Consider the following 11264-nt stretch of genomic DNA (forward strand, 5'->3'; position numbering starts at 1 on the left):
CTGTTCCATTCACGTTTTTTACTAAAGCACCCACACAAGTTTCTGTGCAATGTACAAACACGAGCCGGCCCTGGGGCTACTGCCTCCTCTGTGGATAGGGAGGCGGGAACCAGACTGACCCCCAACTCCACCCACCCCCCATGCAAAGCCCAACCCTAAGACCCCAGGCTGCAACACAGGACCCTCTCTGGTCCCCTCCTGGGGCTGCTCCTCAGCGGGGGGCACATCAAAGTTTGCCCCCTACAGTGTTGAATGAAAAAGGTTTCCCCTCCCCTGGGAGCATGGGGGCGTCCCCAGGTCTGAGGATTCCCCCTGGAAGAGACACTGCCCCCTAGTCACACTTCCCACCCTTCCAGGCCCTAGGGGACTCAAGGGGGGAGAAACTGAGGCACAGAGAGGTGGAGTGACCTAGCCCAGGCCACTTGGCGAGGCAGTGCAGGGGCTGACCCAACCCTGACAGTGAGGGGGGCTGGGCTGGGGAGGGGCAGGAAGGAGGGTTGACCCCAGACAGGGCCATGCTTGAGGGGGCCTGCCCAGGCCAGAAGGCCTCAAAGTGGACTCTGAAACCTCCAGGTGCAGCTGGGCGGCCTGCTGAAGCCCCGCAGCCAGCAGGGCCCACAGTCGCAGCCTGGGGCGTTTCCCAAAGAGCAGCCACCAGCCAGGCTGTAGGTCAGTCCTCTGACGGGCAATCGTCGGCACTGGGAGCCCCTGTCCACTAGTGTCAGCCCCAAGGAAGCCACAGTGGGGGCCGCCCGATGTCCACTGTGACGTTGGTGAAGAGAGGCTGCCGGGACACCTCCAAGACCTTATACTGCACAGATCCGATGCCGTCCCGCTTCATGGTCAGCTTCGTGTTTTGAATCTTGGTAAACCTAGGCAGAATGGAAGTGGGTCCTGGGTCACAAAGTAGGGTAGGGACACACCAAACCCAACGGGGGACCTCTGGGGCCAAGGCGCAGGTCATCCTGGTTCCTTCCAGCGACTTGTTTCTTGCCAAACCCTCCTCCCCTCTCAGAACGGAGCTCTCAGGCCCTGTGGTCATTGCCTGTAGCCAACAGGGCCATGATACCCTCACGAGCCTCTCAGCCCAGCCCTTCCTTCTAGGCCTTAGACCCAGATGTGGGGTATTCCACAGGTACCGCAAATGCACCACCTGTACTTCCAAAACCTGTACCATCTTCCCTGTTCCTCCTCCTCTCCTCACTCTTTCACCTGTTGTCTTTCCTGGTCTTGCTTTCTGAACTAGACTGTAAACTTCATGGGAACAAGGACCAAGCATTCTCTGTGTTTCCCGCACTACTGAGGTTGGGGGAAGTTCAAAAAATATTCACCAACTTTTTACCCCCAAACCAACCAGTAGGAGCAAAGATGTCTCTGAAAATGGATGTTTGGGTTCTACTGATTTGCTCTGGATATATGTGTAATATAAATAAGCATAATAAAAATTTCTCCTTTGGAGAAAACATAATGCCGGGATCCCTGAAACACTTTAGTTAAGAGTTAACTGCAATGGATCCAAATGATTTAAAAATTGATCGAGAAATTACATTATGAAAGATAAAGGCCTCAAGTTGTAACTATTCTGTATTATATTATGAATCACCTTATTAGTTATGAGCAGTAAACTTTGCGTCTGAGATCTGTGCAGTAGGAAAACATGTATATACTTGTATGGCGTATACATATTGAGTATTTCTACTTTAAATGTATGTCTCACAATGATAAGCCCATGTCCTTTGACTTTTTCATCTCACACCTTGTGGTTTTGCTGCTTCTAGTTCTTTGGGGTCATTCAGTTTAGAAGCTCAGGTGAGGGCTAGGCCATTTTCTATTTATTCAGCATTCTCCATGTGTTCTGTTCTAAATGCCAGGGAGATGGCCAAGAACAGGACAGCAAGGTCCTTCTTCTCATGGCAAATCTACCTCACCAGTTTATGAAGGGAGACAGAACAAACAAGGAAAGGAACAGAGCACTAAGGGGGTATAGGAAGGGAGGACCAAGATGACTACTCTGAAAGGGGCAAGTGTGCCATCAAGCTGAGAGCAGGGAAGCACACTGCAGGCACAGATAACAGCACTCACAAAGACCCAAAGTGCTAGGTATGATGGGCCAAGGGGAAAGAGAACCAGGGGAGTTTGGAGGCCAGAGCCTGTGGGGGTAGGACTCTGTCCAGGAAGCGGTTCATTTTGTTCTGTAAGAAGACGACACTGAGGGACCTGTAGCCCAACTGGGAGCAGAGGGCAGTAAGTGGGTCACGGGCTACAGAAGTCCAAGGGAGAGGCAGGAGAACCAGTTAGAGGTCACTGCAGGAGTGCAGGCAAGATTGCAGAGGTGGTAAAGGGGAAAAGTGGATGGACACAGACATGTTTTGGGGGGAGGCATTGATAGGACTTGCTGATGGATTGGACATGTAGGGTGAGGGAAAGAAGAACCCAGGAGAATGCCTAGATTTGAGGTCTAGATTTGAAACCACCATTTACGAGCTCCCCAAGCCCAAAATTTCTTGGTACTTTACCATTTCCACACTCAAGGCAGTCATCACTGATTGATGATGGCACCCAGGCGTGCTATTCCTGCAAAAGGAGCAAGGCTCCTGTGCACTTCTATGGTCCTACTCCCTCTCATCCCAAATGTTCTGATCCTCCCCGTCCTTCTGAGCTCAGTGCTGATCCCTCTCCTGCGCTGTCCCAATTGAGCGCTCTCCCCTCAGAAGCCTGAAGCCCCTCTTCTCCCAGTCCATCACCCCTTCCCTTCTCAACGTGGTTTTTATCAGAACCACTTTCTCATCAGCTACTTGGATTCCCCTGTGCCTCCTGCTTTTGCCAAATCCAACATTAGTGCTGTAGGCTCCTCCTCCACTCCTCCACGTTGGACTGAGAGCAGAAAAACCCTCCAGCGGCCTCACAAGCCCTTACCCCAGCATGCACCCTAGCACCCCATCCATTCCCCTTCAGGCCTGGTCTGCTTCCTCTCCTGAACCACCTAGCAGCTATACCAGACCTTCATCTTCCTCAAGCACAAAGAGTGAGCTCTCTCAACACAAACCTGATCTGAGTCACCCCTTTCCTGCTTAAAGCCCTACCATGACTCCCCACTGCATTCTGGTATTTAAGACCCCTGCCACCCAGTCCTCACCCCACCTCCTGTCACTCCCAGCCCTTAACCTTCAGGTATCTTAATATCAAATAGTTGAAGACTCTTCGCATATACCATGCATGTTCATACCCCAGATACTTAGAAAAACTATTCCCTTTTTCCAAACTGGTCTCCTCCATGAGCCTGGTGAATTCAGCATTATGCACAAAGAAGGCGTGTGACAAGTATTTGTTGAATGAAGAACTCTTTTCACACTCTAGTTTACCATCACCTCCTCCAGAAGGCCTCCCAATCTTCTGCCAGGACAGCACCTGGCCCTGCTCAGGTGCTAGAATGAACTCCATGAGGAAGAGCAGGGATCAGGTATGACTGCTCTGGGCCCCTCTCCCCCAGGGCACAGCACCAGACAGGCACAGAGCAGTGCCAGGAAGCCCCCATCAACTTTTACATGCTCTTCAGGCACTTTTCCCAGCCAGGGACCAGACACCAAAGTTGCTATATCTTCAGAGATGGAGCCAGCTCCTCCAATATCAAGAGTCAGTACTGTTGTCCATTCCCACCCCTCATGCTCAGGCAACTTTTGTCAGGGCCCCAAAGTCCAGGACCTGAGTCCAGTGCCCGCATCTCTCATCCTATCTGCTCTGCAGGGTCAGCATAAGCAGGGTTTACTCAGATCTGTGAAGACACTGATGAGAATCCAATTCTAGATGATGATTTGAGCCCTGACTTTAAATTCTAACCTAGGAATGAAGGTCAGGGACAGGAGATATCTGTAGCTGAGGCTGAGCTGGCAGGTCTCTCAGAAGGACAGCAATCAGGGATGCCACAAATCACCTTAGGATCAGAAGCCTTGGGATCACCTCTGGGGATCAGTGGCATGGGGGTCAGGGGATCGCAACTAAGGCAGAACAGAACTAGAAGTGACTAAGGCACTTCTAAGGGGTCAAGGATCCTCAGGGACTACCTCTAGGGGATCAGGAATTGGGGGAATTTAGGGTCAAGAGTTGGGATTGCTGTGAGGTCACCTCTATAGGGTAAAGGATTAGTGGCACTTGGGGTCAGGGGTGGGGTATGGGGGGGATCACCTCTGAGGGTTGGGCTCATTATGCTTGTCCCGGTCATGCTTGATCATGCGGTAGCGGCCTATTCGGATATCTGGGCGCGAGATCTTCATCCCAGCCAGAGAGATCCTAGGGACAGGGACAGATGGACTGGAGCAAGCCCCAAGGACAAGGAGCCCCCAGTCTGCATCTCCCCCCTCACACACCGAGTCTGTTTCCCAGCTCCAGCCCTACTCACCGGTTGAAGATGTCATCATCCTCACCACCCCAGCCCCAGTACTCGTTGGGGAAGCCATTGATTTTCAGAAACTGGGCTTTACTCAGACCCGACACGCCTCCAAAGTAGCCAGCATAGGGCAGCCTACGGCATGGGAGGGCAGGTGTCAGAGTCCCTGGGTGTCAGAGAAGGGTAGGGGAAAACTGCAGTAGGGGGCCCAGGAGGGATTTGGCCCAGCTGGAGGGGTCAGGCCAGGGGTCAGGAGCAAGGGGGGCACTGGGACTGGGAGTGAGGGACTGGGTGTGGTGGGGGTGGTAAAGGGCGCAGAGCTGAAGAGGGTGCCCTCACCGGAAGCCAAACTTGTCCATGGCAATGGCGAAGTGGCGGGGCTGCTCCCCGCAGCGGTACAGGTTACGGTCATCCATGGGGACTAGGTCCACGTCGCTGAAGATGAAGCAGTCATAGGTAGCATCCTCTTTCAATGCCTCTAGGAAGCCCACGTTGAGCAACTTGGCCCTGTTGAAGGTGTCCTCACCATGCTGGGGTGAGGGGATGGGGCAGGTCAGCCCTGGGCCCCTCAGAGAGGGAACCTGTGACAATAAGCCCCTGCCACTTTACTCCCCTCCAGAGCATCCCCTGGGGGCTCTGACCCAGCCTTTCCCTCCCTGCCTGCTTGGCTCCTCCAGACCCTCAAGATCAACTCCAGCTCCTCAGGCTGGACTTGGCCTTCAAAAGGCCTTCATGATCTGGCTCGCCTCCTCTCTGGCTGCTGCCCTCAAACCCTAAGGCCCAGCCACACTATGTTCCCCTGCAGCCTCAGAACACGCCAGATCCTTTCTTGTCTCCAGGCCTTGGTGTTAGCAGTTCCTCCTGCTGGGAATCCACTCCTTCTCTGGTTGTCAAATGCACATCTGCAAATTCTTCCTTGACCAAGCCTCCACCTGCTGCCCCAGCATAATTATTCATTCCCTTTTATGTGTATCATTTGTACCATTCTCCATTTAAAACTTTATTTAGAGGACTTACATTCATTCATTCTAACATGCCCCATGGCCTTCTGTTTGTGCTAGGCCTACCAGGGGGGATCCTTGAGATGAACAGACCTGGCCCTGAGTGAGCAAACAGTCACAGAGTGAGATGAACGAGAGTTCCAAATGATGAGTGCTTCAAATGCACAGGCAATGGGAATTGAGTGTACTGAGCCTTAGGCACCTACCCTTCTGGCTGATCTGGATCTTCATCCAACTCTCTAGGCAGTCTCTGGGACCAACACAGGGCTGGGCTGGATTCACTTGTCTTCCCGCAAAAAGACTAGCACGGGGCCTCCCAGCAGCCCTGCCCAGGAAGCCTGCAGTCCCCTGAGAAATGGGGCTGCAGGGCAAGTCTCCTTGAGGCTGGGATCCTGACTGTGCAAAGCCCAACCACCAAGTTCTAGTCCCTGAGCTCCTGTCCTGACCCACAATCTCCAGGTTGGAGCTAGAGAAACTCCTGGAGAGAGGGGTCTGTGAGTGGGTCCCCAGGAAGGAGGAAGGACTTGTGGCCCTTCTGCTACACCAGCAAAGCCTAGGCCCAGGGTGGGGAGTGGGGGAAGGGATGTGGGGAGTGGCTCCCCACTGAAACCCTGAACTGCCCAGCCCTGCCAGCTCTTTCCCCCTCTCTCCGCTGCACCTTCTCTTCTACCAGCCCCTGGAAGGACTGCCCATCTCCCCCTGACCCATCTACACTCCTTTCTGAACTCTCTCACTAGCCAGGAGCCCTAGGTTTCACTGCAGAGCTCATAAACATGCTTGAGTCTCTCCCCTCTGGGGAAAAAACAAAAACCAAAACAACTCTCTTTAGCCGCCACCCTGCCTTTTGCCTTCCCTTCCTGGCAGAGATGCTTTTCAAAGAGTTGTCTCCAATCAGCTATTTCCATTTCTTCAAATCCGATTCCTTCTTCAACCCACTGCAATCTGCTTCCGCCCCCACCATGCCCCTGAAATGGCTCTTGCTGGGCCCACCTTGTTGCTAAATCCACTGGACGCTTCTTGGTCTACATCCTTCCTTACTCCCCCAGCAGAGCTCACACAGCTGCCACGGCTTCCTTCTTGATGCTCGTTCCCGAGCTTTTGGGACACCAGGCTCTCCTGGGTCTCCTCGGACCTTTCTGGCCAGTCTTCTCAGCCTCCTTCTCAGTGGCCACTCTCCTCCCATCCCTTCAGTGCTGGCTTTCTCCACTCCACCCTCCTCTGCCTCTTTGCTCATGTTGCGTGCTTCTTGGGCATGTTTGACAGTGTTGGTTTCAGGGACCATTTACATACTGGTGGCTCTCAGATCTTCCTCCCTGCCTCAGACCTCACTCCTAGTTCCAGGCTCAGCTGTCTTGCTCATCAGGTGCAAAAGAGAATTCAGAGTCGTACTCTCCTCCAGACCTGCTCCCTCTCTCACTCAAATGCACAGCCAAACCGGAAACTGTCGGGCTGTCTTCATGTGTCTTTCCTTGCTCTCCAGTACTTGATAACAACTCTCTCTTCCCCGCAGCTATTGCCCTACTCATATGCAGGTTCACCCTCTCCTTCCTGGACATCATACCCTCTTCCCAGCTGGTCACCCAACCTCCTGTCTCCCTTTCCATTCTGTTCCTCATGTGCAATCAGAGCCATCCTTCAAAAAAGCAAACATAATGCACCACTTCCTCTTAAAACCTTACAATGGCACCCCACCACATTCAGACTGTATTTCAACTGCTTACTGTGCCTCTCAAATCCCTTCTTGATTTCTGCCAACTCCTTCAGCCTCATCTCTGCTATGCACCCTACATGTGGACCCCACACTTTAGCCAACAGTTCCTGAATACACAGAACCAATTCACTCCGGGTGCTGGCTCTTTCAGTCCCTCTGCCACCTGGTAATTGTGCATCCCTCAGGCCTTGCTTCTCAACCCCAGGGCTGGGCCAGGCCCCTCACTCTTCTATAACTCCTGCTCCAACTCCAGTCACACACCATTTCACTGGAGTGGCCCGGCTGGGAGTTCTCTGTGGGCAGGGCAGGCCTGTGTCAGATCATCTCTAGGTCCCCAGCAGCCAGCCGCAGCCAGCCGCAGCCAGCCGCAGCCAGCCGCAGCCAGGCTCACGGCAGGGCTTAAACACTAAGCTGAGTACCCTGGCCTCAGCTGTGGCCTGCCCCTACCCTAATGGCTCTGTAGGCGTCATCTTTCCTTCAGGGTCTCCCTCTCCCTCTCCTTGTACCCTTGACACCTCTTCAGAGCCAGCATTCCCTAGGACTCTGTCACCTTGGGGTGGGCCCTGCCAGGAGTAGACAATGGGGCTTAGCCCTTTCTGAGGTTCTACACACACATGCACCTTATGTGCACACTGACATACCTTTACCTCATGTGCCCATCATATTCACATACCCACACAACCAAAGGCAGACAAGGAGCCACAATGGCCCAAGCCCACACATGCACCAGCAGGCACAAGGGCCCCACGCCCCTCTGAACAGGCACACCCCATATAGACATGGACACGCCCATGGGGCACATGGCTCCCTATGCCCAGCCCAGAGGCCACAGACAGCACACCTGGTTGATGACATAGATGCCATAGCGTAGCCGCTGCCGCCTCAGGATGGGGTGCAGATAGTGGAGCCAGTAGCGTAGGTGGTGCTCCCGGTGCCGAAAGGGAATGATGACCGCCACTGTCTGGGCTGGGGTGCAGTCGGGTGGAGCATAGCGGCCACCCAGGAGCACACCTGGATTCTCCCTCTGTACCCGCTCCAGGGGCATGGGTGAGGTGAACTCAATCAGCAGTCGGCCCACTGCAGGCAGGACAGGATCAGGAATCAGGGCCTTCTCCAATCCAGGAAGACCAGTCCCCTTCCCCTGCCTGGGACTGGGCAAGCGTACCCCTAGAAGAGCTTCCCTCCAACAGACCTGGACCCGTGGCACCCCTGCAGGTCAAGACTCCATTCCCCCAGTCAAACTGGTGAGACCCTCTTCCACTCCTGTAGGCAGACCCCACCCTGCAGGCTCACCAAGACCAGGTGGCAAGTCAGGACAGGGTGGCAGGATGGGAGCCGTGGGGCCAGGCCGGGCGCTGGGGCCCTCAGGGAGTCCGGAGGAGGGGGCCGTGGCGTTGGGCCGGGAGCAGTTGGCGCTGCTGCTGGCAGCTGGGTGGAGGACCCGGGCAGGGCTGCGGGCACTGAAGCGGCTGAAGAAGGCCAGGTGCTGGGCGTAGACGTCAAAGTAGAGGATGACGGCCACGAGAAAGTGCAGCAGGCAGAGCAAGAGCACAGCCTTGCAGACGCGCTCCAGCGTCCCCCCAAGCAGCCTGCTCATCCCGCAGGCGGCCACCGGCCCGCCCAATGGGCCCGGGCATCCAGCTGCTGGCCTGAGCAGGGATAGGAGAGAAACAGACCTAGTGGGTCAGGGGGGGATGGGCAAGGCTACCCACCTACCCCTGCCCAGCTGCTCATGCTCATGGACCCACACCCTCACACTTACCTGCTCACACCCCCTGACATTTAATCTTCCAACAGATAAACACACAGCCCTGGCAACAAAGAACTTACACACCTTCAGATATAGCCAAGTACTAAGCTACAGACACTGACATTCCTCATCCTCAGTGACACACAACCCAAGCACAGCCTCACAAAACTTCACACTCAGGTAATGACTCTACCACATGACTACACCCCCCCATCGTCCATGTATTCCTAGGTACGTGTACACAGACAGACACACTAACCCTGATCCCACCTGTTCATACCTAAACCTGCAATTACGTTAACCTCTAGACCCACATATGCACCTGTGTGGCAGGGAAAAGAAGCCCCACAGGGCAGCATCTTCAGCCCAGGACTCCTGGTTTGGGGAAGGAAGACCATTCACTGTGTACCACTACGTGAGAGCACTTTGTACTCATGATTTCATTTAGTCCTCCAGGAACCACTGTGGACACAGTTTGGTCTGACAGGTCCCAGTGGCAAGCAGGTCAGGCCAGCTGGGGCAGATGCGAAAGTGGCTCTTCCCTCAGGAGCAACAGTTCAAAATATATCCCTTCACCTAAGACCTCACAGCCTAGTGCCCTTGCAGGACTAAGAAGAATGCCCTGAGCCTGCCTCACACTGCTGGTCCTGCTTCTCAGAAAGGAGAGACACTTGGGCCCTGGAGACAGGGGTGGAGAGCCCAGCATGGCAGACAGTGAGCTTGCCTGGGCTACAGCTCCAGCTGTGGTTCCAGCAGAGCAGCAACCACTTCTGGGGCATTTGTCAGTGTTGCAGGGAACAGGGGGAGTCCTACTCACAGATAAACAGCATCACACAATCAACCAGACACCCTTGGTCCTGGGGATGGTCACCCCCACACAAACACATACCTACAACTACATACATAGTCATAGACACACCGGGTGCCAGTAACAAGAGTCACACTCACAAACAAAGCCGCCACTCCTAGACTAACACACCTAGACAGGCAGGCCACTGACCAGCTCACACCCAGCCCCACGTGCAAACAATCGGCACCCCTTCAGCAGGGGTTCCGGGTCAGGAGGGGTACTTTGGGTGGGGCTGGGAGGCTGACCAGTCAGAACACGTGGTTCCCCAGGACTGGGGAGGCAGCCGAGTGGGTGGGTGTGGAGCCAGGGAGGAGGGGGCGTGGATTGGGGGAGTGGATGTGGGGTGGAGGACCGAGCGAGAGGGGAAACGTGAACAGAGCGCCTCCAGGCGCCATGAGGCCCGGGCGAGCGAGGACAATGTGGGAAGCTGGCTGGGGGCGGGCAGAGGAGCCCAGGAGGGGAGCCGAGGGGTGGGTGGGGATGGGTGGGGGTGGGGTGGGGGTAAAGCCAGGCTGGGGTCTGGCCGCCAGCGCTGCTCTCACCGGGTCCTGAGTTGGGATCTCGGGGCCGCGCTCGGGGTGCACCCTGCGGGGCTGGGGCTTGAATCTCAGGGCCCTGGATTGGGGCTTCGCGCGCCCTCCTCTCACCCGGCTCTCGGGGCTCAGCAGGGAGCGCTGTTCTGGCTCGGGCTGGGTTCCCGGTTCCGGTGGCTGCGGACGGCTGCGTCCCCCATGGCCCGGCCGCGCCACCTCCCGCCGCCCGGTCAGCGGTCCCCGCGGCCCCCGGGCCGCCTGCCGTGGGCCATGGAGCGGAGCCGCCCCGGGGGGCAGGGCGGGGCCGGGCGGCCGGGCAGACCCACGGACGGCGGACCGATGGACCACAGCGCCGCCGCCTCCCTCCCGCGCTACGGCGCCTCGGAGGGGCAGGCCCGGCTGGCGCGCCCCACGCGCGCGCCCCCGAGGCCCCCGCCTCCAGCGCGCCCGCAACCGCCGCGCGCGGCTCTGACGCGGCGAGCGAGGGGGACAGAGGTGGCACAGGACCAGGTAGGGGCCTAGGAAATCCGTCAGGCTCGTCAAAAGGGTCGGATTAGAGATCGGAGCGGCGACAGGAATGGGAGAGTAGGGATGGGAATTGGAGCACAAACTCAGCACAAGGCGGGCCTGGAGGTCCGGGCAGACCCCTTGCAGGGCGGTTGCAATTTGTTTCCTCACTAATGGGAGCATGTTTAAAGATTGGGTCAGCAGAAAGGGGACTGGCGGCTGGGCAGAACCCGTAGAGGCGAGGACAGGTGTGGAAGGGGCTTGGAGATGGCTGGGCCTCCTAGGGTAAAGGTCGTCATGTAGAGGAAGAATATTAAGGAATTGGACAAGAGAAGGAAGATCTGGACAGTGCCCTGGGACCAACGGGCTAGATTATAGAGATTGCTGGGAGGTGATAGGCAATGGGACAGGGCTATGACTATAGAGGCAAAGGCAAATGAATGGGCTCCAAGCCAGACAAGCATAACGGATGATGGATGCCTTAGGGTAGGGCCAGGAAAGAAGAAGTGGTTAGACAGCTGGAGCCTA

General features: G+C 56.0%; 1 protein-coding gene across 2 annotated transcripts; it reads right to left on the reverse strand.

The window, feature by feature from the left end:
* Nucleotides 1-3: 3 nt before the first annotated feature.
* B4GALT2 (beta-1,4-galactosyltransferase 2) lies at nucleotides 4-10573 on the reverse strand. Of its 2 annotated transcripts, XM_004449356.3 has the most exons (7): nucleotides 10344-10573; nucleotides 8390-8745; nucleotides 7938-8173; nucleotides 4724-4914; nucleotides 4397-4519; nucleotides 4183-4287; nucleotides 4-872 (listed from the first exon to the last, which is right to left on the reverse strand). In XM_004449356.3, exons 2-7 carry the CDS (start codon nucleotides 8691-8693, stop codon nucleotides 722-724), a joined length of 1110 nt encoding a protein of 369 aa, XP_004449413.1. In that variant the 5' UTR covers nucleotides 8694-8745; nucleotides 10344-10573; the 3' UTR covers nucleotides 4-721. The 2 variants fall into 2 exon arrangements, with proteins under 2 accessions (XP_004449413.1, XP_058159721.1); XM_058303738.1 differs by lacking the exon at nucleotides 4183-4287.
* Between the last annotated feature and the right edge of the window lie 691 nt (nucleotides 10574-11264).

The sequence above is a fragment of the Dasypus novemcinctus genome, chromosome 9 (assembly GCF_030445035.2).
Source record: "Dasypus novemcinctus isolate mDasNov1 chromosome 9, mDasNov1.1.hap2, whole genome shotgun sequence".
Taxonomy (NCBI): Eukaryota; Metazoa; Chordata; class Mammalia; order Cingulata; family Dasypodidae; genus Dasypus; species Dasypus novemcinctus.